This window comes from Benincasa hispida, chromosome 4, assembly GCF_009727055.1.
Source record: "Benincasa hispida cultivar B227 chromosome 4, ASM972705v1, whole genome shotgun sequence".
In the NCBI taxonomy this organism is placed as follows: Eukaryota; Viridiplantae; Streptophyta; class Magnoliopsida; order Cucurbitales; family Cucurbitaceae; genus Benincasa; species Benincasa hispida.
In genome coordinates, this window is record NC_052352.1 from 8,361,094 (window position 1) to 8,388,332 (window position 27,239).

Sequence of the window (27,239 nt, forward strand, 5' to 3'; positions counted from 1 at the left end):
TAATTCGATCCTATGAGTCGTGTTAAACATTGTGAAAAAGTTGGTGGTTACTTTACGGTGTCGTTTTTAAGATTGCTATTCCAACCTAAAGCGGAAGCAAACTTACTTATGACACTAAAACGACGACGAATCAGCGAAGTGGAAATTTTTAAACAAAAAAGAAAAAAAGAAAAAAAAAATGAAGGAAATTTGGAATTGGTGGAGACTTGCGATTTGCTAACGAATAAAAGCGACATTTCACTGCATGCACGAAGCCGACTGCCCAACAAATTTTTCCTTTTTTTGGGCCAGTCGTCCACGTGGACCGCCATTTTACAATTATACCCATGCCTCAGTTTCTAAATTACTCTTCTATAACCTTCTCTACTATAATTTCAGTTTATTGTTACAATATTGGCAGACTAATTATAATTATAATTATAATTTATTGTATTTAATTGGTAATATATAACTTTTTTATTTCATCTTAAAAATATATTTATTAATTGGTAATTGAAATTTAGATTCTAGTTTCTTTTGTTGTAAATTTAAATTTTCTATTCGTAAATATCAATGACAATTCTCTTTGTAAAGATTAAAAATACAAAAATATACCTGAATAGATGTTGGTTGGGAAAAAGAAGTCCTAGCAGCTTATGCACATATATTGAGAGTATTGAAGTATCATGAGTATTCAAATGTTGCTTGAATTTCCTTCAAATATTAAAGTGAGCAATGAGAGTTCAAGTGTGCTTCTTATGTGATTTTTTCCTAACAAATTAAACTATTATATGGAATTTTCAACTCAAAAAAGATTTGAATTATCTAACAAGAAAATATCTCTCGAATCTCTTTCGAATAATAAGATGAATAATGAGAGTTTAAGAGTGCATTTTACGTGTGAGTTTTCAAACAACTATGTTAGGTAACTATATGTAACTTCAAATAGGATAGAAATTTTGATAACTTTTCTTAATATAAAACAAAACCATTTGCAAAACAAAAAAACAAAAAAAAAATAATAATAATAAAATAATTGGGAAATCCAAAAGAAAAATTGAGTTCTATCAGTACCAAATACCAAATATATAACATATAACAATGATCCAACACTACCCAAAAGGGCAAAGCTAACCCTAAATTTCTCCAAACTTTTTCTTTTCCTTAATGTTTATGTTTGTTCAAAAGAAAAGGAAATCTAAATTCCAAATAAAAGTGACACTTGGAGGTACCACAGTGGTCCAACTTTCTTTAATTACTATCTACTCTAATTTTGCTCTCTTAAATCCCAATTAATCTATTCCTTCTCTCATAATCAAATACTATATTATTCCTCCTCTCTACTAATTCTAAAGCCTGTTTCTTATATAAAAAAAACCACCTCAATTTTCTTCACTCTCTCAGAAAGCAATTAATTAAGAATGGTTGAAGGAGTTGGTCTTCAGAGAATGTTGAAGGCTAAAGCTTTAATCATCAGAGTCAACTTGCTCTTCTTAGCTTTCTTCTTGCTCATTTACGTCGCCCTACTCCTCCGCCGCCCTTCGTTGTCTTCCGCCCCGTATCCTATCAATGCAGCGTCGTTCGTCTCGTGTTCTTTACTCGAGTGCCATCCCAAGGTTAGGTGAGCTAACTTAGTAAGTTTTTCTATTTTTAATTGATGATTGAAATGATGCAATTGACGATTATTTCATACTACTTAAAACTATAATTTTTAACTTGTATTGAATAATTTGTTTTAATTTGGTAGATGAAGGCAGTTTTGGAGGAGACTGAGCCAAGTTTGCCTTTAAAGTTGAGGAGAAATATGACCAAGTTGGAGATACCAATGAAGCTTTGGAAGAAAATGGGGAAATCAACCAAGATTGGGATGGTGAATTTGGATGAAGAAGATGTTAGTGAATGGGAGTCAAGTTTTGATGTCATACACATTGATTTTGAGAAGGTATTCTTAAATAAGTGTTATGCAACTGTTTTACTATTTTTAAGTACTTGAAAAGTCATGTCAAACTGTATCATTATTCACATTCTTCATCAACAGGTATCTAAATATTTCGAGTGGAAGGATTTGTTTCCAGAGTGGGTTGATGAGGAGGAAGACCTAGATGGTGCATCATGTCCGGAGATACCATTACCGGATTATCGGAGATATCAAAAAGTCGACATGATAGTAGCGAAGCTTCCATGTCGGTACCCCGAGGAGGGTTGGGGGAGGGACGTATTCCGGCTTCAAGTACATTTGATAGTGGCAAACATGGCTGCGAAGAAAGGGAAGAGGGATTGGTTTTCCCGGACGAAGGTGGCGTTTTTGAGCAAATGTCGACCGATGATGGAGCTTTTCCGGTGCGACGACTTGATCGACCGGGAGGGATATTGGTGGTTTTATGAGGCGGAGATGAGTAGATTGGAACAGAAGGTTTCATTGCCGGTTGGGTCTTGTCAATTGGCAATGCCCATTTGGGATCGAGGTATGTACGTATATAACATGCAAATGGGAATTTAAGTATAATTGAATTATTGAAAATGAATATATGATGTTTCGATTTAGAAGTTTGAAATTTTGGTTTTTTTTCTTTTTTTTCAATGGGGGATTGGAGAGGAAGATGATTGCTTGATTGCTACGTTAAGAGTTGGTTGAGTTTTGGTTGAGAATTGAGATTGCTTTTGGGGGTCCCATGGGAATGATTTGTGTTTTACGTTAAACTCAAAATAATGTCAACTAACCTAGTCACGGACATGCTTTTTTAATTAGTGCTAAATTATTGATTTTCTTCCTAAATGTTCATGGTGTTTATTTAATCTAACTTTCAATTAGTTTCTATAATGTTTGAATTGAATTCAAATTAAATTGGGATTAAAGTGAGCATACCTTTAATTAGTATGTACTATGTTTCATGAAATTAGATATTTTATCACATTTCCATATTTGTTGTACTTTCAAATAAATCCAAATTAAATTAGAGGTCTTCTCGTTAATTTCTCACCTCATCATTTAATTGATAGTAAATTTTTTAGTACAATAATTATGAGATGGAAGATTAAACCTCCAATCTCTTGAATCGGCTTATACGATTGAATTAAATTTACTTTAAGTTTAATTGATTTTGTTAGATAGTAATAACCAACGTAACATTATTGACATTTGATGTATTAAGAGGTATAGTTAAATGCTTTTAAAATTTCAAAATGGGATAAATATAACCATAAATGTTTAAGAACAAAATTCATAATTCGTTATATGGCTTTTATTGTTTTCAATTTAAATAAGTTTCTAAATTTTAAAGCTTTTTTTAATACATGAATATGCTAGATCCGTACCATTTTGAATTTTTTTAGTAGGTGCTCAATTTTTCAATTTTGTATTATATTTTTTCTTGTAAGCTCACAACTTTTCAATTTTGTATTTAATAAGTAATTTATTCACCAATATTTAATATTCTTCGATCTATGAAAAAACTCAAAATTAAATGTTTAGAGTTATATCAGACATAAAATTCAAACTTTTTTAAGTTCAGCATAATAAGTACATTAGGAGTTGGATATTCAAGTCTCTATCCTTTTGATTGAGAGCATATGTGGCTTAACCTATGCTTACATTGACCACAAAATTCAGCGGTAATCTATATCTTAATAGATCGATTAATTTTATAAAATATTGAATATATCAAAGATTTAAATTACAGGAGTGGAGAAAGTGTACGATCTTTCCAAAATCCAAAGAGCTACAAAGATGGTAAAACGAGAAGCATATGCCACAGTAATCCACTCTTCGGAAGCTTACGTGTGCGGTGCCATTACGCTAGCTCAAAGCCTACTCCAAACCGGAACAAAACGTGACCTTATCCTCCTAATGGACGACTCTATCTCCATGTCCAAACGCGCCGCCCTGGTCGAAGCCGGGTGGAGGATCCGGATCATAACCCGAATCCGAAACCCGAGGGCCGAGAAAAACTCTTACAACGAATACAACTACAGCAAGTTCCGGTTATGGCAGCTCACTGACTACGACAAGATCATCTTCATCGACTCCGACATCATCGTCCTTCGCAACCTCGACCTTCTCTTTTACTTCCCTCAGATGTCTGCCGTCGGTAATGATAACTCCATCTTCAACTCTGGCATCATGGTTATCGAACCCTCCAATTGTACGTTTCGTATCTTCATGGAGCGACGCGATGAGATCGTCTCTTACAACGGCGGTGACCAAGGTTAGATTACTTATAACTCAAAAGCTTAAGTTAACTGCTTTTATTTTTTCAAAATTTTGAATGTCAACATACGAACATAGTTTAGCAATAATCGACATGTTTTTTTTTTAAAAAAAAAAAAAGAATCATTGAGTTCAAATCCTTGTACTCCACATTTGTTGAAATTATCACTAACAATGTTCAGTGTGTTGTAAATTTTAAAACATATCTAATAATTTTTTTAATTTAGATAACTTATTACACATGAGGTTGGAAGTTCAAAGATTTATTAGATAATTTTCAAAATCTAATCATTAATTATAAGGTTAATAAGACACACAAGATTAAAACTCAAAATAATTAAGGTTTATAAACTTATTAACTTATACCATTTAATCACACTCTCCCTCACATGTAAACTTAAAAATTGTAGTTATAAACTTAACTCATAACTCGACATTGATACCATGTCAAAAACCACATTTGTATCTAAGAGCTAAGTTAATTTGGGTTTAAGAATTTTTTTTTTAAGTAATATGTGGATGCAGCCTAAGCTACACCTATCTCCACGCATTCCATTCAATAACAAGAAAAAATATTTTTAAAAAAATGTCTTCTTTAAAAAAAATAAAAGTTTGTCACGTGTCAACTTGTGATTAAGTATTTAGGTGGACTGCACAAATATGAGTACAATCGAGATACACCTAAATATTTTTTTCCCAAAAATGTTGTTGAAGCAAATCACCACATGAATAAATCAAATGCTTTATCCATAAACTACTTTATCAAGTGTTTTTACTCCATTTAAAATCCTTTTCTTCATAAGTACATTCATCTTAGTCTTTTATTCATATTTTTAACAGGATTTCTAAACGAAGTGTTCGTATGGTGGCACAGACTACCACGACGAACAAACTTCTTAAAGAACTTCTGGTCGAACACGACGCTAGAGAGGAGCGTGAAGAATGAGATGTTTGGGGCCGATCCGCCAAAGCTTTATGCCATACATTACTTGGGGTTGAAGCCATGGCTATGCTATAGAGACTACGATTGCAATTGGAACATAGATGACCAACGGGTTTATGCTAGCGATGTGGCTCACAAAAGGTGGTGGAAGCTACACGACGCCATGAATGAGAAGTTGCAAGCATTTTGTAAGCTTACAAAGAGGAGAAGGATTGAGTTGGATTGGGATAGAAAAATGGCTAAGAACATTGGTTATCAGGATCAACATTGGAACATTAATATCACAGATCCTAGACGGATTCATTTGGTTTAGAAAATCAAATGAAAATTTGTTGTATTCGTAATTTTTTTTCGTTGTATTTTTCTTTTTTTCTTTTTTCTCCTTTGGTGATGATTTTTTTTTTTATGTATGTATAATTTCTTTTATTATAATTTATGTGTGTGAATAGTTCTCAATTGGACTCTTGAGAGCTGTGATTTTACACATATTTGGCTTTAGACAATGTATCACTTTTTAAATAATATTCCATTTCTTTTAGAGATTTTTTGAAGGTTAATAATTGACTGCATCCATTTTTGGCTAGATTACCTTAGTATTCAATATAAGTTGTCAGGTGACATTTATTTTCCAAAAAAGATATTTTATATATATATTTTCTTAATATTTGCAAAAAGATGAGTGCAGCATGTTTCCAAGTATTAAATGCTGGTTTTAATTTCTTTTCTTTAGTTTGCTCGCATTATTTTTTATCCAAAAATTTAAGTTTATAAATGAAAATAGATTTAATCATATATCATCTAATAAATTTTTAGATAATTTGAGATGGTATTAGAGTCAGTGATCTAAAGAGGTCATGTGTTCAAATCGTTGCACATTATTGTTCCTCAATTAAATTTATCTTTCTTAACCCTCTTAAATTTTTTGGTCATAAAGCAATCCATGGAATACGTTGAAAGATAAATTTAGTCAATAATTATCATTCCATTAATATCCCCTTTGGAAGATGATAATGTACTCATTACTAATTAATTACTTTGTAATGATGTATATTTGCAGAATTGCAAATTTTAACTTTATAGCTACTTGTTAAACTTCTTTCTTCACTGTTTCTAATCTTCCGCCACTACACTTGGAAGCATATCAACCATGTAATTGTCCCTTTACAAGTTCATTTTTTTCATTTTCTTATACATATTCATGGATTCATTTCTAAAAAATTATGATATTTTCAGCTCTTTGAACTTCCACCTTTCATATCGTTGAACTAAAAACAAAAACCAAATTTCTCAATTATAACATTTTGTTTAATTTCAATTTTGTAGAAATTAAAATTAGACATTAATTGACATTATTAATTAATGTTTGTTATACATATATGAGTGTGAAGGAGTTTTTTTTTTTTAATTTTGTAGTTCGGAAAAGTATTTAGAGATATATGGTTGTTTTGGAAGTATTTAAAAATTTGTGGTTGTTTTAGAGATTTTGAGGTTGAGATTTTGTATAATTAAAGAAGATGTCGAGGGTTAAACCCTCGACCTAAAAAAATTAAAGATGTCGAGGGTTGAACCCTCGACCTAAAGTAAAACTAGATCTACTTCCTCCATGTCGAGGGTTCGACCTAATAAAGTTGCCGCTCATGGCAGCGAATCGTGGTAGCAAATAGGACTGCAGTGAATCGTCTCATCTGTCTTTAATTTCCCAACACCGATCAAACCCGTGGGTCGAGTTTTGAAAACTCAACCTACAAGTTTTTAATCCCTTCTTCTCACTTCTCATTTCTCACATCACAACCTATCTGCCTTCTTTCGTTTGCCTTTGTCTTCTTTCATCTCTGCCTCCTTTCATTTTGCTTCTGCCTCCTTTCATTTGCTTCTACCTTCTTCATTTCTTCATCGTTTTCTGCCTTCTTCATCACTCCATTTTTTGTTCTAAATCTTCTTCTTCTCCCACATTCGTCTATTAAATTGTGAGGTTTGTACATTTACTATACAAAATTTCATTTTTTTTTAAATAATTGTAAATTTTGTTCCTATTTTCATAGTACTATATTCTTTTTATAGTTTTTGTTGTTGTTTGGGAAACAAAGAAAAAAAGAGGTAACGTTAACAAAATTCTTACATTCTCATAATATTTTGTTTTTTTCATAGTTTTTGTTGTAGATCCATATTCTCATAATATTTTGTTTTTTTCTTAGTTTTTGTTGTCGAATAAGAAATAGCAAAGAAAAGAGAGACCATTATCACTTTAGGGAAGAAAGAAAAACCACTATTAAATTTGTGAGTTTACTGTTTATTTATTACTAGTTTTTTATATTTAATAGATCTATCATATTACTTTTTTAGGAGTTGTTGAATTCAATAATATTTACATATCGATGTTAGTAGCTCTTTCTCTATTAGTGTTAATCTTATTTATATTATGTTATACCAACATGTTAATCTTATTTATATTTTGTTTGTTTTTGTTTGTATTTAAGTATAGTTTATTGTTATGTTTAAAAAGTTGATGTTTATGCTTTAATATTTTTAGTTTAATACAAAATTATTGTGATATTTTTAAATATATTTCTTATGATATTTGATTTTTTTAGTATTAATTTTGAAAATATAGTTTGAAATAGTTTTAAAAAGTTTAATTTATTGTTATGTTTAAAAAGTTGATATTCATAAATCTTAATATTTTTAGTTTAATATAAAATTATTGTGATTTTTTTAATATATTTCTCATGATATTTTATTTTTTTAGTATTAAATTTGAAAAACTAGTTTTAAAAAGTTTAACTTATTGTTACGTTTAAAAAGTTGATGTTTATAATTTAAAAAGTTTAATATTTTTAATTTAATACAAAATTATTGTGAATTTTTTAATATATTTCTTAGGATTTTTTATTTTTTTATTTCTATTTTTTTTATTAAATTTGAAAAAAATAGTTTTAAAAAGTTTATTTTATTATTATGTTTAAAAAGTTGATGTTTATAGTTTAAAAACTTTAATATTTTTAGTTTAATACAAAATTATTGTGATTTTTTGTATATATTTCTTATGATATTTGAAAAGTTTTAATTTATTGTTATGTTTAAAAATAGTTTTAAAAAGTTTACCTTATTGTGATTTTTATTGTGCTTTTTTAAATATATTTCTTATTGTGATTTTTATTGTGATTTGTTTTTGTTTAAATTTGATAATTAGTAGAACAATTAGTAATGTATTGTTTGTCTTTTTTTTTTAGAAAATGGTGAACAAATGTTTAGGATCAATAAAGTTTATGTCATTCCCTAATCTAAATGTACAAGCTATGAACTTGATGTTCTCAATCGCGATGTCACTCCCGAATTTACTGCATTTATATGTAAATGTAAATAGGATAGGGTTGGATATAAATTTGAATGCACCATTTAGTCCGATTGAAGATCCAACTCAATGTAATGATCCTAATCCGGAGTTAGTTACATCGCCATGTGATAATGAAGATATGGCGGCTAACAATCAGTATAGAGATTTCAGAATAGAAACGGATGATGAATTTGAAGAGTTGGATTTTGATGGTCGTGAACATGAGTTACCTTCAGATACATTCAATGATTTGGATATGAATGTACTAGATAGCATTCGAGAACATGACCCAATTGTAGCCCTATGGACGTTGACAATACTAGGGATGATTTGAGGGATAATTTGTCAAGATAAAGAAATGCTACAACACGCGGTCAAATGTTTTGCTATTAAATGTCGCGTACCATATGAGGTTGTGGAATCGACACCGACGATCTGGACAATTCGGTGTAAGATGTGGGAAGAAGGTTGCAAATGGAGACTTCGTGCAATAAAGAAAAAATCACATGGCTTGTTCGAGATTACTAAGTATGATGAGCAACATGCATGTTTTTATTCAGAACTGAGTCAAAGTCATGTGCAATTGGATTCATCAATGATTGCACTAGAGTTCTATGATGTTGTAAAAGAAAAATCATCTATCAGCGTGGCACAACTGCAGTCCAACATCAAATCAAAGTTTGGATATCAAGTTCCTTACCATAGGGTATGGGAGGGCAAAAGAAAAACGTTGGTTAAAGTGTTCAGTGATTGGGATGAGTCTTACAAATTGTTACACGAATGATTATATATGGTTAAGCAAACCAATCATGGAACACATGTAGAGTGGAAAATGAAAGAAACGCTTACTGAAGGCCATGTTATCCTAACTTGTGTACTTTGGGCATTTGGTCCTTGTATAGAAGCTTTTAATAAATGTTGACCGATAATTCAAATAAATGGTACCCACTTGTATGGCAAATATCGAGGAAAATTGCTTATTGCTACATCCGTTGATTCGAATGGGCATCTTCTTCCACTTACATTTGTCGTTGCAGCAGGTGAAGAGTCTATAGACTCATGGGGATGGTTCCTGAAACATTTGAGAGAAATTGTAACACACGAAGAGGTGTGTTTAATTTCAGATCGACATGTTGGCATAATCGCAGCAGTGAACAATCCAGCAAATGGTTGGCCGGGATCAAAATGTCACCATCATTTCTGCTTACGACTTATCGTTAGCAACCTAAATAAAAAGTACAAATTTAATACATTGAAAAATTATGTCTATCGTATCGGATGTCAGTTTTAAATTTAGAAGTTTAATAAAGCAATGAAAGATATCAAAGGAATAAATTGGAGCTGAGTTTTTTTTTTTTTACAACATTGGTATAGAGCAATGGACTTAAGCACATGATGGAGGGTTCAGATATGGGTGGATGACAAGAAATCTATCCGAGTGCATAAATGGCATCTTCAAAGGAGCTCGAATGTTGCCGATAAATGCTCTTGCCCAAATAACATTCTTCAAGTGCATAAATTATTTCGAGAAAAGAAGAGAAGAAATAAGGGATGTTTTGGAGTGTTAAGATAAATATACCGGTAATATTATTATTATTATTATTATTATATATGTTATTAACAATTTGTGTCAAGCATATTTTATAATATTAAGTAGAGTAAAAATTCAGGTACGCACACGAAAAAATTAATAAATGTGCTGCAAGATCTAGTAAACATGAAATACAATCGTACGATCGATATGAAGGTGTGTTTCATGTGAAGACCGGACGTCATAGTCTCAATGCTAAAGGAGGAAATGTTCAAACATTGAGGCTAAATAGGTCGAGCGGTACTGTTCATGTAACAAGTGGCAAGCGTTTGGCAATCCATGCTCGCATTTTATAACAGTTTGCTTATATTTTAACATGAACTACGAAGACTTTATTGAGAACTACTATAAATTGTCAACGTATGCTGAATGTTACTCTCCTCAATTTCAACCTATACCGCATGAAGATTACTGGATCACACACCCTAATATGCCCTTCTTAGTTATCATAAAGAGATGGATTGGACAGAGGACAACGATGTGAATTCTATAATCAGTTAGGCCATAATTGAAGGAAGTGTCCTTCGTTACTAGGACGGGCTCCAGACAGTTAGGGATTGAGAAATAAATATTTTTTTCTTATATATTTAATTAAGTCTAGATGATACATTTATTGTATATTCAATTTTTTTATTATAATTTATAAAGTTGTACATTATTCTTTTAATTAAGTTGCACATTATTTAATTGAGAAATAAATACTTTTTATCATGTATATTTAATTAAGTGTAGATGATACTTTTATTGTATATTCAATTTTTTTATTATAAATTATAAAGTTGTACATTATTCTTTTAATTAAGTTGTACATTATTTAATTAAGAAATAAATACTTTTTTTATCATGTATATTTAATTAAGTGTAGATGATACTTTTATTGTATATTTAATTTTTTTTATTACAATTTAAAAAGTTGTACATTATTCTTCTAATTGAGAAATAATATTTTTTTTCTTTCAGATCATGGCTATAAACCCGGGACCTATTGATCTCGATGTTTTGTACGACTAGTCCTTCATTGATCATCTGTTGTATGGTAAGATCGTACTATTGAAGAAATATCCTGCAGACGTCGAGAGGCAATTGTCCAGCGCACTATCCCACTCTACCCTCGAATACTACCGCTACTCCGTACATCTGGATTCTATGGGATTGTCAAATTGGGATTTATTCAGTTGGACTGATATCTGATTTGATCACAGCCTTGGTCGAGAGATGGAGGCTTGAGATGTATACATGTCATATGTCTGTTGGAGAGTGCACTTTCACTCTACAAGACATGGAAGTGTTGTTGGGGTTACTTGTTGATGGTGAATCAGTCACCGGAGTGATATATGATGATTGGTCACAAATTTTTCAACTTACCTCCGTGTGGTCCCACCTACCGACAAAATTAAATGATCGAGGTTAAGTTTGATATGGTTAGGGACACAATTCCGTGAGCTCGCAAATGATGCAAACGAGGAAATCGTCATAAGATATGTGCAAGCATATATACTACAAATGATGGGTGAAAGTCTGTTTTCTGATAAGTCAAGTCATTTTGTTCACTTGATGTTCCTAACACTATTAGCTAACCTCTATGATGTGGGACGGTATTCGTGGGGTGGAACATGTTTTGCATAGTTGTATAGACAACTATGCAAAGCAACAAGACCTGAAGTTCGTGAGATAGCTGGACCTCTCATACTTTTACAACTATGGGCTTGGGAGTAATTTCCAACAATGGTTCCACAGCTACAACATATAAATGATGCTCAATTAATTGGACGAACCTACGGTTCTCAATATGTTATTTTAATTCAACTTAATTTTTATAATCTAGTTAATTCAAAATCTAAATTATCAATTTAAAAATTTAGGTGGAAAGAAAAATTTTGTGTGACTAGGACAGCCACACATGTAGTCAGCTAGTACAGATACATGTTTGATCTGCTTCAACCTGATCCGATACATTAACACTGAACCAAATTGATTATTTTATACACATTTTTATTGTATTTGTCTTTAATATTTTCCAATATAATATTTTGTATTTCAAGTTATTTGGGAGCCCTACAAAATTATTATGCACACTTTGCCCAATTTCTGTACAAATGGTCAAAACATATTGTGGACGATAAGTCCTCTCATGTGTTTTTACATTGGTGAGTGGCATCTTCCTGACAGGGTGATGGGACAATTCGGTTTTCAATAGGATGTCCCATCGCCTTGTAATACTGAACCCCTACTGCATGATATTGACTTAAGGATTGGAGATTGGTCTGAAAAAGTTGCACATTTGGTAGTGCGATGGCACTATCGTGCAAGGTTTATTGCCTGTCTCTTATACACATCTAGATGTGTATAAGAGACAGACAGTAGACTCCGTGATGTTGCGAATGATCCGAACTAGGTTTTTGCTATATGCATTGACAACCAGAGCTATATAGAAGAGATACATTATATGTACGATATACCTATTGTTCCTCCACCAGCTCCTAGACGTAAATGACCTGTTCGGGAAGAGGATGAGTTCGATGAGGTTGTCCACAATGGGAAGAGTTGCCCCTGTGATGCAGACGCAGAGTTAAATTGATTATGTTAGTCTGATGATGATGATGCCAGCATTTGATTTAGGGCATTTTGACTCATAGGTTGGTCCATCGTCTTCATACATGCATGGGCATGGTTGGGATCGTGGAGAGCATATAATATTTATATTATGAAGTGCCTGCAAAGGTATCAGAACAACATCAAGAGAACCAGAGTAACCTCAAGTTTGAGGTCGACGACGATAACTAGCTCAAAATCGACGACGTCCGCCTTGTGGGACACATTGATTTTTGTAATTATTTTTATATAAATGAGATATTTTAATTTACACTTTATTATTTTTATGAGATATCATTTTTTATTATTTTAATTTTTTTTAATAAAATAATAAAATGATGTAAAGTGGAATATACTAAATAATAATATAATAGAAAATTTAAAAAAAAAATAGAAAAATGGAGGTCGAATTAGAGGAAAATATATATATATATATATATATAATGTAGGTCGAATTTTGAAGACTCAACAACTTAAAAAAAAAAACTACAATATTTTTATAAATAGTTTTCAAACAACAATATTTTTATAAATACTTTTGAAAACAACAATATTAGTCTTATGAATATGATACAAGTTAATTCTAAGTCTAGTCGGAATAAAACCAACTCCCAATATTTATTAGTGATAAATTACTATACCAAACTATTATTGATAACGTAGAAGTAATATATCAATCATAGATCATAAAAATGATAAACTAATGATAAAAGACGCAAAAAAGAAAAATTATCTAAAATATTTTGGATACATCTGCAAATTTATTTTCCAAATATGGCATCTGATCTCCTTTCCTTGAAAAAAATTGAATTTTTTTTTCCCAATAAAAACATATCCATGTTAATTTGTATAAACAATATACAAAAATAGGAAGAAGTTGTTAGTAACAGGAGTAAGAGAATTAAGTTTGAATACCCAACAAAAAAAGAACTGCAACATTATTGTGATGAGTAGATTTGAGTTTGAATAGTCTAAACTCGTATTTGACTTACGGTTTTTAGACCTCTAAATTAAACAAAATTTTAAAAATAGAAAAATAAGAAAGAGTATTTACACGAAATAGCAAAATTCGATTATTTTAGACTTCTACCGGTTTTTATCATTAATAAATGTTGATAGAAGTATATTAGTGTCTATCAATATTCTTTTTGTTATTTATGTAAATAGTTTGACATTTTTCCTATTTGGAAACGTTTTTCCAACTTTAACTTCTAATTATTTCTATTAATTCCTTTACCCAAAAACAAAGATTACTTTCGACCGATAACGAGATCGAAATTATGATAAGATAAAAGTAAATGTTTTGAAAATATGTACATACTAAAAATATAAGAGAATGTAATGTAGATTAAATTTAGTAACACCTGTGGATTGAATAATAATAATTAAATTAGTAAGCTTAGTGTACAAGTAAAATAAGTAAGAAAAGAAATATAGAGAGAGGGGCTGAGAGACTCTAATGGATGATGTCCATGGGAAGAGGATGAGGTGGAAACTGCCTCCCATTTTTATTCATTCTATTCTAGGCTTCAATTTTCCACCTCATTTTCTTTTTTTATAAAAATTTTTATCCTTAAATTTCCATTTCCGATTCATCCAGTTTCATTTTCAGTTCCATTTTTCCTCTCTGGTACGTCTCTCTAATTTCTCCTCTTCTTTCTTAATTTTCTTGTTTTAGTTTATCAATCTCTTTGTGAAACTTTGAATTTGATAGTTCTTGTTGTAGATGCATTATGTTCATTGTAGAGTAATGTCCATTATGTTCATTGGGTTTCATCGTTTTGGTAAAATCAAATTGAGAATAACAATTAATTGAAATTTGATGAGGAGTTTATAGATAAATTGTTCAATGGGGTTTCTCTGATTTTTTTTTTTTTTTTTCTTTGGGGGGATTGGTGTTTGTGGATTGTCATTTTCTACTTTTCTTTGAATGGGAATGTAGTGATTCAATGGTGGCAATTCAATTCAACATGTAACTCCAACAGAGACAGAGGATTTAAAAATGACAGGATCTGAAAGTGAAGCTCCCACTCTCGTTGCTTGTAATGCAAAGATAGATTATGAAGGTGGAGGTCCAACAGGTCCTGTTGCTAATGGGGTTATATATTCTGCTCCTGTTGCTAATGGAGTAATCTATTCTGAAAGTCCTAAATTCTTTGCTAATTCCAAGGATCCACCTTCTGTAATTTCTGAAGTAATTGTCTGTGATCACAACAAAATCACTGTACCCTTCTGTCTTCTCTTTCTAATGTGTTTGATTTTCTAAACCATGATGTTGAAAATGGTTTTTTTTCTTTTTGTTGTTGATGATTGTGTTCTGTTGTAGGAAAAGCGCAATCACGTTGCGATGGAAGTTCATTCTCCTAAAAATCACAAGCAAGGTGGTTTAACTTTAAATAGAGGCTTTATTGAAACTAAGGCACCTATTGAATCTGTAAAAGCAGCCGTTTCTAAATTTGGAGGGATTGTTGATTGGAAAGCTCGTCGAGTCCATTCTATGGTGGAGGTATTTATGTTTTTTGGCTAACTTCTTAATGTCCTTTGTTTTCCTTTCTGTGCATAGAATGACCATTTTATGGAACTTTGGAAATGGTTTTTTGGTTGGGAGAGAGTCAGGGATGAAGAAAGATGATTGAATATGTTCTTATTTATCTTACTGCCTAGTAACCACAGACTCAAGAGAATTTTTGTTCAATGTGTGAAGAAAGATAATTGAATTTGTTCTTATTGGTTGTGGACTGATTATCAGATTGCATATAATTCAGGCTTGTTCCTTAACATAAGGATCTTTCAATAGTTCTAAAGCGATTGATATGTATTATGTTTCCTGCTTCTACAGAGAAGTAAGACAGTGGAGGAAAAACTTGAGGACGTGCAGGAGGAGATTCTTCATTGTAGGAAAAGGTCAGAGAAAGCTGTGGAGGAAGAATTCCGAGTGTTGAAGGAACTCGAAAACACAAAACAACGCATAGAAGAATTAAAGCTTGCACTAGAGGTTGCTCAAACAGAAGAGCAACAGGCAAAACAAGATTCAGAACTTGCCAAGCTGAGACTAGAGGAGTTGGAGCAAGGAACCACTGAGGAGAATGATGATGCTCTAGCTAAGGCACAGCTTGAGATGGCCATGGCCGGGCACGCTGCAGCAGTTTCAGAATTGAAATCTATTAAAGAAGAATTGGAAGTACTACGTAACGAGTTTGATTCTTTAGTGTGCGAGAGAGATGCTGCTATAGAAACTGCTGATGATGCTCTTGCTGCATCTAAGGAAGGTGAGAAGGCACTAGAGGAGCTGACTATGGAGCTGGTCGCTTTAAAGCGATCGTTGGAGTCTGCACAAGCTGCCCATTTAGAAGCAGAAGAGCAAAGGATGGGTGCAGCCTTAGCCAAAGAGCAAGATTGTTTGAAATGGAAGAAGGAGCTCATCGACGCAGAAGAGGAGTTTTGTAGACTAAATTTGCAAGTTATGTCAATTGAAGATCTTAAATTGAAAGTCAATACTGCCTCAATTTTGTTATCGGATTTGAAAGCGGAAATGATGGGCTATATGGAATCGGTATTAAGGGAGGAGATAAGTGATGAACAGGTCTTGGAAGGTGAAGTTGCCGAAACTGTGAAGAAAACAGATACCGAAACAATTTCAGCGGTTGATTCAACAAAGATGGAATTGGAAGAAGTAAAGCTCAACATAGAGAAAGCAATTGCTGAGGTAGAATGCTTGAAGATGGCTGCTACTTCACTAAAATCAGAGCTTGAATTAGAGAAATCTACTATGGCCACCACTAAGAAGAGGGAAGGCAGGCCTTCCAACGCAGCTGAATCACTTGAAGCTGAATTAGATAAGAACATGTCAGAAATAGCTGTTGTTCAGGGAAACGTAAAAGAAGCTAAAAAAAGTAGCATAGACCTGACCAATCAATTGAATCGAGCAAAAGAGGAGGCTGATCAAGCCAAGCTAATTGTTCAAATGGCTCGTGAAGACCTGCAGAAGGCAAAGATAGAATCAGATCAAGCAAAGGCAGAATCAGAAGCAATTGAAAGTAGATTACTTGCAGCTCAGAAGGAGATTGAGGCTTCCAATGCTTCCAAAATGTTAGCATTATCAGCAATCCGAGCACTACAAGAGAGTGATCCAACTGAAACCACAAAAGGAGATTCACCAACCATGGTAACTATTTCACTAGAGGAATACAACGAACTCAGTGAACATGCCCGTGAGGCTGAGGAGCAGGCCAGAATCAAGGTGACAGAAGCAATTTCACAAATTGAGATCGCTAAGGAATCCGAGGCAAAAAGTCAAGAAATGCTTGAAGAAGTTAGTCGTGAACTAGTTGCTAGACAGGAAGCGCTGAAAGCTGCAATGGAAAAGGAGAGCGAGGCCGAGGAAGGAAAGTTAGCAATAGAACAAGAGTTGAGAATATGGAGGGCAGAACAAGAGGAACAAAGGAAGGATGATAAATCTGGCCAAGAAGTTGTAATTCCTACAACAAGTCCAAGGACAAGCTTTGAGGTAAAAGAATCAACAACTAGTGAGGAAGCAGATTCTCCTGCTCCCCAAGAGCCAAGTGCAAAGGAAGAGACAACAAAAGGCTTGGGTAGAACTGAATCATTATCAGAAACAAAGGATGGAAAGAAAAAGAAGAAGTCATTCTTCCCCAAAATGCTAACATTGTTAGGCAAACCAAAATCAAGTCGACATAAAGCTACATAACATGTTAGTCTCATTGACAAGACTCTCTTTTTAATACATTTATGCGATCTGAATCTCTTTATTCAACTAGCTTAGCTCCTCACCCTCTGTCTTCATAATATTCTACCCTCTGAACTTATTCAATGATATATGGATTGATCTTCTCATGAAGGTGACTGGTTTGAAAACTTTGGAACATAAATTCAATATCACAAGGTTAGCTAGTACCTACGATCAATTGTAAAAGTGTAAGACAAAACTTTATATTTCAAGGTTACAATGTAAGAATGTATTTAAAACAATTGTAAGCCAGTCTGTACTCTTAAAAAAATAATTTTTTTTTTAAGAAAAAGAAAAACAGTCCTATCTATTGAGCTAACTCGGATTGGTTATACTTGTCTTGTGCCGATGCTAAGTTAAGAGATAAATTACAAGACAATATCATTGAACTTTCCATATGTTTCAAAAACAATGCTTTTCTTTTCGACGTAATGATATGACTTTTCATAAATATTTTAAAACTGTTAAGAGTTTTGAATGGAAATTTGGACATGAAATAGGTTTTGTTGGTGTCATGAAACATTGTAGCAGTGTTTGAGTTCCAATTTTCGCATTAGGTCGTTGTTATTACCATTTTTATCTCAATCTTTACCCAACATATTTTAACAACTTTCTACTTCAATGTTAGTTTTCAAAACGTTTATGAAATGTCCGCATTCTGCAAGGATACTATTACTAACTCTTTTTGAAAAAAGAATTGGAGTGTTTTTTAAATAAAGTGTAAACTTTATGGGTGTTCGTGGATTGGGTTGAGTTGGGTTTAGGGATATTTTAGGCCCAACCTATGGTTCGTTTTGTATATTTTCCTAACCCAAACTAACCCTTGTTAAATTATAAACCCGAACCAAACCAACCCATAAAAAATGAGTTGGGTTGGTTCGGTTCCATCGGTTCCCTTAAAAAAAAGTTTGGAATCGCCAATAAAAAAGCACATAAGATTCCACAATCCACAAGAATGATATCCAAAATCTATTATAACAAAACTCACAAGAATGTCTATAAAATTCAAAATATAGGCAACAATGTTTTCAAATGTCTACAAAATCCATAAGTAAGACTATAATGTCTACTAGAGGTGTTCATGAGTTAGGTTGAAAGACTTTTTAGACTCACCCAATTATTTGAATTACAAATTTTTTCAACCCAAATAATCTTTATTAAAAAATGAACCCAGCCCAACCATGAAAAATTTGGGTTGAGTTGGTTCGGGTTAATCGGATCATTTATTTAAAATTTTATTCTGAAAAGAAACAAAACGTAAATATGTAAAAATATAATTTAATTATTTTCATATATTGAATTAAGATTAACAACTCAATTTCAATTTATATAGTGAAAATTTTATTTCTAAAGTGTAAAGAAACTACTTCTAAGAGTTGTTGAAGAATAAATTATTCAAAAAATATTGGAATTAAATAAAATTAAAATCAATATATGTATAAATAATTGTGTTATAAAAGAAAAAAAATATTTTTTAAAGTTAATAATAAGTTCGGGTTGGTTTATGTTATATTAGGTGAATCTATGAACCAATCCAACCCATAAAATTTTCATTTATTTGAACTCAATCCAACCTAAATGAGTTGATAACCCAACTCAAACCACACGGATTGAGTTAGATTGATCGGTTTTTTTGGATCATCGGGTTTTTTTAACATCCCTAAACTCCTAGTAAACTTCATGGCTTTTTTTTCTTTCTAAGTTTATTGGAAAAATGATAAGTTTAATACTAATTGAAAATGATAAAATATTGCTATCCAATTCGATGTTGGGCTTCCAAATGTGGGCTGGCTCCAACATCAGATTTTCAAATAGAAACCGATAAACCAAGCCATGTCAACAACAACCCACGTGAAAGAAAATCAATGGCAAACGAAGGAAGAAGATAATGGTGGAGTCGTGTCATTTTCTCGTTCGCAGCTGCTCCTCTGCTCTTCTTCCCGCTCGGAGGTAAGCCAATGGACCATCATTTGTTGCTTTCCCCTTCAAATTTTTACACCCTTCATTATCTTAACAGTTACTTTTCATCCACTTTATGAATCGATGATCGAAATTGTTTCCTTTAACTTGATTAATGTTAAATAAGATTCATGGGTTTGAAATACTGTATTGAGTGCTACATCCGAATCTGATATATTCCTCAGTTTTATTAGCTTTCTGATTGAAGTTCATTCACTTAAAAAGACCCAAATCGGAGTTTTGCAATGCAAAGGCAGAACCGGAATGTACTGCAATGTAAAGCTTTAATTAGTTTTGGATTAAATCCAAATGAAGAACTCGAATCGAGAATCCCCATTTCAATTCCCCGCTGGTTGTCGTCAGAGAAAGGAAACGTTCGATTGTCGATTACAAGACCCGAAGTTCCAAGACAGCAATTGTTGTTCAAGAGTAAAATCAGAGTTACGGCTGGAAATCAGGGGGAGTTGTTTGATGATGATGATGAACTTTGCCCTGTAGACTGTGTGAGGGAATTCAAGACGGATGAAGAGTTCCTTAAAATTCTAGACAGGGCAAAGGAAAACGGTACTTTGGTGGTTGTGGACTTCTATCGAACATCTTGTGGGAGCTGCAAATATATAGAACAAGGGTTTGCAAAATTGTGCAAGGGGTCTGGTGATCAAGAGGCGCCGGTTATATTCCTGAAGCATAATGTGAGTGTTTATATCAGCCATGTTTTCTTGGGGAAAATGATTTCCATTCCACCACGGAATGGTAATTATTCTTTGAATGTGGATGTGGTTTTTCAGGTCATGGATGAATATGATGAACAATCTGAGGTTGCTGAACGACTAAGGATCAAGGTAAGCTTCTTTTCTCTTCTTGACTGCCATGCTGGGTGGTGTTGAATTGAACTGAAGTTTTGATTTTTGAACTGGTTTTGGTATCTTGGGGAACTCTTATCGTTTTTGAGAGATTACGTCTTCTAGATTAATTTCATCCTTGATTTCACATGCCTTACCTTTCCCCTCCATTTTCTTCTTCTTCGTCTTCTTCGTCTTCTTCGTCAAATCGCCTACGATTTTGCACGCCGCTCCTCCTCCAAATGCCTGGAGGAATCCGAATGTCATCGTAAGTCATGGATCGGCCGGAACTGATCTTACAATGGTAGAATAGAGTCAGCAATCATCGCGTCGCTTGGAGATCGGGAAATCTAGGCTTCCCCTCATTCGTGGGTTCGTCGGTGTGAAAAAGATGAAAACGAACGATTCTAACTTTTATAATATTTTCAGTCACTTTTTTTTTTAAGAATAATAATATTATTATATTTTGGCTGCATCAACAACATAACTAATGTAAAATTAATATAGCTTTAAACATCACCATGATTAAGAAAATGATAATTGTTTTAAATTAAAAAAAAAAAAAAAAAAAAAAAACTGCTGGAAATATTTTTAAATATAGTAAAACGTCACTATCTATTAGTAACAGATAGTGATAAACTCTGATAGACTATTAATATTAGTGATAAAAACTTATAGATATCTATTAGTGTTTGCCACTGTCATTACAGTAAAATTTTGTTATATTTGTAAATAAATTGACTTATTTCTTATATTTGAAAATAACCTTAAAAAAGTAGTTAAATTTCAAATTTAGTCACTATGATTTGAAAAAAGTTAGGTTATAACAATTAAAATTTAGTTCTTATAATTTGATAAATTTCTAAAAAAAAAATAGTCCCTACTTTAGGGACTATTTATAAATGTTTTATCAAATCATACGAACTAAATTCTAATTATAAAGCATAGGAAAGTAAATTTTAAGTTTGTTGAGGTCATGGTGACTAAAATTGCAATTAAAAAAAAAAATTGTCTAGTCAATTCTTCATAAAAGAAAGATAAACGAAGGACCAAATGTATTACCAGTAAGGGACTAAAAAAGAGACTCAAGCCTTATAGGGGTTAAGATTGTTGAGGTTCAAAATTCATGCATCCAAGTGAAAGAAAAAATATTTTTTTTTCTCTTATTTAATTTTGTCTAATATGCTAAAAAAAACAAAGGTGTATAGTAAAGTTCACCGACTTTTAATTTTGTGTCAAATCTATAGTTGGCGTATTTGAATTATTTCTTAAGAAGTTAATATACCACTAGACATAAAATAGGTATTTTTTTGTGTCAAATAAAATGCTAAATTTTTAATTATGTGCCTAATAAGTTCTTAAAGTTAAAATAATAATAATAATAATAAAATTGAAAATTTAGGTAGCATATTAGTTAGCTTTTAAAATTCAAAAGTTTATTAGACATAAAATTGAGTTTAAAACCTATTAGACACATTTTTGCAATTTAAGAATCAAATAGGCAAGCATCAAAGTTGAAGGACTTAATTTGCAATATAATCCTTTTTTGTTAATTTACAATTTTGTCTCTAAAATGTTCATGTTTGTGTTAGTTAAGCTCCTAAAATGTTCAGGTTTATGTTAATAAGTATTGTTTTTGCATTTTTGTTCACTGAGGTTGAAATTTGATGATTGCATCGCAGACAGTGCCACTGTTTCACTTCTATAAAGATGGGGTCTTATTAGAAGCATTTCCTACCAGAGATAAAGAGAGGATTCTTACAGCCATAAGCAAATATTCATCTTCTGCACTTCAAATTTGATTTTATGATTATTCTTCTGGACTTGCACCTTTTGTAGAATAATAGCACAGAAAACCATAAATCTGATTCAAACTCCATCCTGCCCTTTATGTGATGATGATGTGAGTTCTTGGGAGGAATCATATTCTTGATGATCGTATTTTGTGTAAAAGAATCAGTGGTTTTGTCTCTGTAATTTTTTCAAATATTAGAAGATATTCAAACAATGAAACCTTCTCTATAGTTTGTGCTTTCATTTAATCTCTTATTTGAAATATGAAGCAGCAGCAATAACAAAAATAGAAACAGTGTTAAAAGAAGCACCGATCTCGAGGGAAATTCGGTCGTATTGATCAAATCATATTACAAGGTCATTTGTTCTTTCATCTATACTCATTTTGGCTAATAAATCTCCAATGTCATGTTATATTTTGCTCATTGAGTAAAGAGACTCTCATCTTTTTCTTTAAGGACTTCAGCTTGAAAGGGTTTGGATAATAGTCTTGTGCCATGGATTAGAAAGGTGCTCCACAAGGTTATCTATTGGTCCTGTATGAGTAACATAAGCTTGCACAAAGATCCCGAGCATGGCGACCATCGCAAGCCGTCCTGGAATTTGAAGAAATAAAGATCAGTCTAAGAAGACGAAGACGAAAATTTGACAATGTGAGTGGGAAAAAATTAACCATTCTTAATCTCCTTGAGTTTCCATTCATGGGCATTCTTGATATCTTTTGCAATGCCAAGAGGATTCAGCAGAGGACCCCCAGGATATCTGTAAGTAAATAATCCTTAAATATGTTTAATCCATGAGGTAAGTTCAAGAATCAAGAGGAAATAACAACTATTCCCTTTTCAAATTATAATGTAAAGTTTAGATTTCCCTCTTCTAATTAGTTCAATAATCAAAAGGGCATCCACCATTTTGAAGTAAAATTGTGTCAAAATGTTAGATAAAAAATGGAATTTAAGAATGCTACGACATGCTTAGTATAGAATTGAGACTAAAACATCTATTACGAGTGTAAACAAAGTCCTTTAATGGTTAGAGAAGGAAATGATCATGACTATATAAATGAAAACAATTATCTTTATTGGTATGAGATCTTTTGGCAGTTCCAAAAGAAAATCCATGAGTTATACCTAAAATAGACAATGTTAAAGGGTTGCACAAAACAAGACCCAAAGTCTACAGGATGTCGGGAGGAAGGCATAGAGGAATGCACGTCTCAAAAGGAGAAATATTAACACTTAATCGAGAGAACAGGCTTATAAATAGTCCATTCGATGTCTACAAAGGCTAGACCGACCTTACTCCTTTTGTGTTTAGTTGGAGAACTAAACCAAAGAGAAGTGGGTCGGAGGTCAAGCCTACAAGATACCTACAGCAAAGCCCAACATGAACGAAAACCTGAGTGTCAACTGACAATATCATGTCATAGTGAAGATAGGTGAAGGTTCCGTCGTTATTATCAACATCGCCACTCTGTTTCAGGTTACAATTTCTATCCAACGTTCTAAGAATTTGTAGAGAAATGTAAATTACCCGGGCTCGAGACCTTCAAAAGCAGCTTCTAATCCAAAGAAAGTTCCTTCTTGTGCTTGAGATCCAGGGCTTTTGAAATCCATATACCTTTTGGTTTCCACAAACCTTCAAAGCCAAGTAAAGGCAAAAAAGGTGAGAATACAGCCACACTTAAAAAAGAAAAATGGAAGATAAGGAAGAATTAGGACCCCATCAACAGCAGCTGAACAATGAAGAGAGTTTCTTTGTTTGCAAATCCATATTCAACAGCACCCGCATTGTACCAAACCGGCAATTCACTGATCCCTGTAACACGAAGCAACTGCCACAAACAAAGAAGATCAATCTTTAATTTAAGGCATCCAATTTTGTGAAATTATTAAGAGGTAAGATTAATTGGTTACACTACAGACATCTGTGAGAAGAATTCCAGAGACGCCGAGCATGGCGAAGCGAGAATGAACAAGCTCTGCTTGAACGTACCACTTCAAGCTATGTGGGTCCTCGCCAAGCCCAAGTGGGTCGAATCCAAAATCGCCGGCAAGCGTTCCGTCGAGATGCGGTGGGGGGTCGAGGCCGGGGAGCCATGTTTGGCGGTGCTCGGATTGGGCTTGAGCTATTAATAGTGTGCGGCGGGAGGGTGATCGGAGCCGGAGGGACTGGTTAGGGTTGAATGAAGGGGTGTAAGATGAAGATGAAGAAGATGGCTGCAGATGGAAGGCTGTGGCTCTGGCAGTGGCTGCTGAAACTGAAACCGCCATGGATCTGTCCTCTGCTTTTTGCAGTGGCTGCTGTTATTCTTGTTGTGTTATCCTCTTTCTTCTTATTTCTCTCTGGTCTTTGCTTTTCTGATGGATTGAGTTTTTGTGGACTTTCCCCTTTGGGTTGAGTTGCATTCAGCCCATGATTTGGATTAAATTTGGAAAATTTTCAAAATTTACATAGATGAAAAGTTTTAACATGCTTTCAAAAATTTAGGATGGACTCTACTTTTTTTTAAGATAAATTGTAAAGGTAAACAAAGGGAATATGATATTTTCGTAATCGAATTTTTTATTATTACTAGATGCATAAGATCTCATTTGTATTCGCATTCACATGAAAGTATGTTCCAATATCTCGGAAAATAAAAATTAAATACATGGTTGATTGATTGTAAGTTGAAACAATAAATGGATTAACCAATGATTGATTGCCTATCCAGTTTCATTTAATTTGTATGTCATGTTTCCGCTAGTAAATCGACACACAACAACTCATACATATTTCATGGAATAATTTTTTTGATAATCTAAAAATTGGGCATAAAATGTAAGATGGCCAAAAAATTTTTTTTTTTTTTTAAATGTCAAATGACCTGTCATAGATAAGTAAAATTATGTTATTATCCTTCTTTTTATTTTTTTCTTCACTCTCTTCCCCAGATCACGTCTCCTCTTCTTTTTTTTTCCTTTATTTTTTTTTCTTTTTTTTCTTTATTTTCCTCCTCATCCTCGACCTCGTCCTCCTCATCAATCGAAGATGGGCACACCTACACAACTTCAGGCAGAGCAAGATCACGAAGGGCGGACAAGAGCAAGATCAAACGAGACAGCGAGAGCAAGAGCGAGATTAGATGAAACAGCAAATCTGTGAGGGAAGGGAGCAATTTAAGAGAGGAAAGAAGGAACGAGAGAGCGAGAGGTCATTCCACATGCGCGAGGGTTTCATTTTGGTAATTTCACTTGGATTTGACATTAGCAATGGGTCATTTGGCTTTTTTTTAAAAAAAATTCGTGTCATTTGACATTTTGGACCCAATTTTTGGATCATTCGTACAAATTCTACATATCTCATCTCTTTTTAGGAACAACTTCTTACTAATAATATAGGCTAAAACTAATGCAAATATATCAAAGAAAGAAAAGTTTGTTGGTCTATTATTACAAATGAGGGGTAGATGGCCTTTGTAATTATAGAAAGTGATCTTGAGAAAATCTTAATTGACTTTAATGTTTGGTAAATCAAATTATTAATTAATCTAAGAGAATCGCTTTTTAAATTCTAACTAATGTGGAGAAGTTGATGGTAGTAACTTTTAGATTAGTTTTTCTAAAAATTTGCTAATTTCTTGACTATTTAAATAAATATATTATATTAATATTTTTCCATATTAATATATTTTTCACATATATTTTAAATTTTATTTGATTCAATTTTCTTATAATAATTATTTTTCTTGAACTCTTATCAAATTTCTTGAACTTTTATCAAATAATTTAGATTAAACAAAATTAGTTGAAATTCAAATCATGTAAGATTTTCAAAAATATATATTATAATAAATTATTAATTAATTATTAATGTGAAAATAATTAAATAATAATCCTACTATGTTTCATGTAATTAAATTACACTAATTTAGTATTAATTTATCTAACATCCTAACTAGTTTTTAATTTAAAATTATAATTTATCAAAAACTATTTTACTTTCTTTCATAGCTATTTTTTCGAAAAACAAAAGTGGACAACAATTATTTTAAAAGCTACAACAATCTTGAACTAAGTCGTGTTCGATTCGCCTCTCATGTTTTAATTGTTTCCTTGGAATGAATTATTAATATAATCATTTTTTGTGTATCTGATATTGTTATATCGTTATCGTTATCGTTATCATTATCGTTACCGTAACAAATATTGTTACGGTAACAATATGAAAATTATGAATTTGCTATTTATTATTATCTTTACCATTACTATTGACCATTGCCGTTAGGGTCTAACAGTAACGGTAATGGTAATGGTAACAGTAATGGTAATAGTAAAATGTGACAGATTAATAATTCTAGGTAAACTTAATCGAAATCAATCCAATTGTGTTTGTGATTCAAGCCTACTATGATGCATCCATAAATAAAATCTCATTTCGATTTGGTAAATGTGGCCTAAATTTGGAGAATTTGTCAAATTTAGATAGCAAGTTAAAATTTTAACATGCTTTCAAAAATTTAGGATGGAATCCACTAATATTTCCAAAGATAAATTTTAAAGGTAAACAAAGGGAATATGATCTCTTGTAGTACACTTTTTTCTATGGTTAAACGCATTAGATCTCATTTGTATTCACATTCACACAGGAGCATGTTCCAATATCTCGGACAGTAAGAACCTCAGACATGGTTGACTGATTGTAAGTTGAAACAATAAATGGATTAACCAATGATTGATTGACTTTCCAATTTCGTTTAATTTGTATGTCCTATGTCTGTGCTAGCAAGTTGACACACAAGATCTCACACATATTTCGTCCCTTTTTTGGATCACCTTCTTACTAATAACATAGGCTAAACCTAATGCAAATATACCAAAGAAAGAAGAGATCGTTGGTCTATCTATACTATATTAAAAAGGGGAATAAGAGAAGAATTTTTCTCTTTCCTTTTTGCCCTTACAATTTTTAACAGTTCTCATTTTGTCTCTATTTATTACTCTTCAGTTAAAACCTTCCGAGCGGAAACCTCATCAATCAAACCCTTTCATCAAAACAATCTTCTACAAAGAGACTTCATTTCTTCTACAATAACGACCTTAACTTTTTTATTTATTTATTTATTTAAGTCTTTGTAGGATTTTGTTTTTGTTAGTTGTTTATAAGTAACTATTTCTAAATTACTAGATATTGAAATGGGATCAGAGCGCACGTGACTCTAAAATCTATGCTACCATTGACTCGACCGAATGGCAATTCCAAAATAAAA

At 32.4% G+C, this 27,239-nt stretch overlaps 4 protein-coding genes across 9 annotated transcripts; 3 read left to right on the plus strand and 1 right to left on the minus strand.

The window, feature by feature from the left end:
* Positions 1 to 1,308: 1,308 nt before the first annotated feature.
* On the plus strand, positions 1,309 to 5,639 carry LOC120076406 (UDP-glucuronate:xylan alpha-glucuronosyltransferase 2). Of its 2 annotated transcripts, none has more exons than XM_039030221.1 (5): positions 1,309 to 1,595; positions 1,727 to 1,921; positions 2,018 to 2,444; positions 3,660 to 4,184; positions 5,027 to 5,639. In XM_039030221.1, exons 1-5 carry the CDS (start codon positions 1,401 to 1,403, stop codon positions 5,440 to 5,442), a joined length of 1,758 nt encoding a protein of 585 aa, XP_038886149.1. In that variant the 5' UTR covers positions 1,309 to 1,400; the 3' UTR covers positions 5,443 to 5,639. The 2 variants fall into 2 exon arrangements, with proteins under 2 accessions (XP_038886149.1, XP_038886150.1); XM_039030222.1 differs by having other exon boundaries at positions 1,462 to 1,600.
* Positions 5,640 to 14,115: 8,476 nt separating this feature from the next.
* On the plus strand, positions 14,116 to 17,564 carry LOC120076652 (protein WEAK CHLOROPLAST MOVEMENT UNDER BLUE LIGHT 1-like). 3 transcript variants are annotated; one of them, XM_039030534.1, is made up of 4 exons: positions 14,116 to 14,276; positions 14,589 to 14,870; positions 14,973 to 15,152; positions 15,486 to 17,564. In XM_039030534.1, the coding sequence occupies exons 2-4, from the start codon at positions 14,649 to 14,651 to the stop codon at positions 17,352 to 17,354; spliced, it is 2,271 nt and encodes a 756-aa protein (XP_038886462.1). In that variant the 5' UTR covers positions 14,116 to 14,276; positions 14,589 to 14,648; the 3' UTR covers positions 17,355 to 17,564. The 3 variants fall into 3 exon arrangements, with proteins under 3 accessions (XP_038886462.1, XP_038886463.1, XP_038886464.1); XM_039030535.1 differs by having other exon boundaries at positions 14,589 to 14,840; XM_039030536.1 differs by lacking the exon at positions 14,589 to 14,870 and having other exon boundaries at positions 14,119 to 14,276.
* A 1,647-nt stretch (positions 17,565 to 19,211) lies between these two features.
* On the plus strand, positions 19,212 to 22,218 carry LOC120076460 (thioredoxin-like 4, chloroplastic). 3 transcript variants are annotated; one of them, XM_039030294.1, is made up of 4 exons: positions 19,212 to 19,343; positions 19,538 to 20,044; positions 20,141 to 20,194; positions 21,877 to 22,218. In XM_039030294.1, exons 2-4 carry the CDS (start codon positions 19,598 to 19,600, stop codon positions 21,994 to 21,996), a joined length of 621 nt encoding a protein of 206 aa, XP_038886222.1. In that variant the 5' UTR covers positions 19,212 to 19,343; positions 19,538 to 19,597; the 3' UTR covers positions 21,997 to 22,218. The 3 variants fall into 3 exon arrangements, with proteins under 3 accessions (XP_038886222.1, XP_038886223.1, XP_038886224.1); XM_039030295.1 differs by having other exon boundaries at positions 19,220 to 19,343; positions 19,547 to 20,044; XM_039030296.1 differs by having other exon boundaries at positions 19,224 to 19,343; positions 19,578 to 20,044.
* Positions 22,219 to 22,304: 86 nt separating this feature from the next.
* LOC120076458 (photosystem I chlorophyll a/b-binding protein 5, chloroplastic) lies at positions 22,305 to 24,378 on the minus strand. The gene is made up of 5 exons (XM_039030293.1): positions 23,914 to 24,378; positions 23,710 to 23,822; positions 23,522 to 23,626; positions 22,662 to 22,750; positions 22,305 to 22,584 (listed from the first exon to the last, which is right to left on the minus strand). Exons 1-5 carry the CDS (start codon positions 24,259 to 24,261, stop codon positions 22,451 to 22,453), a joined length of 789 nt encoding a protein of 262 aa, XP_038886221.1. The 5' UTR covers positions 24,262 to 24,378; the 3' UTR covers positions 22,305 to 22,450.
* Positions 24,379 to 27,239: the final 2,861 nt, after the last annotated feature.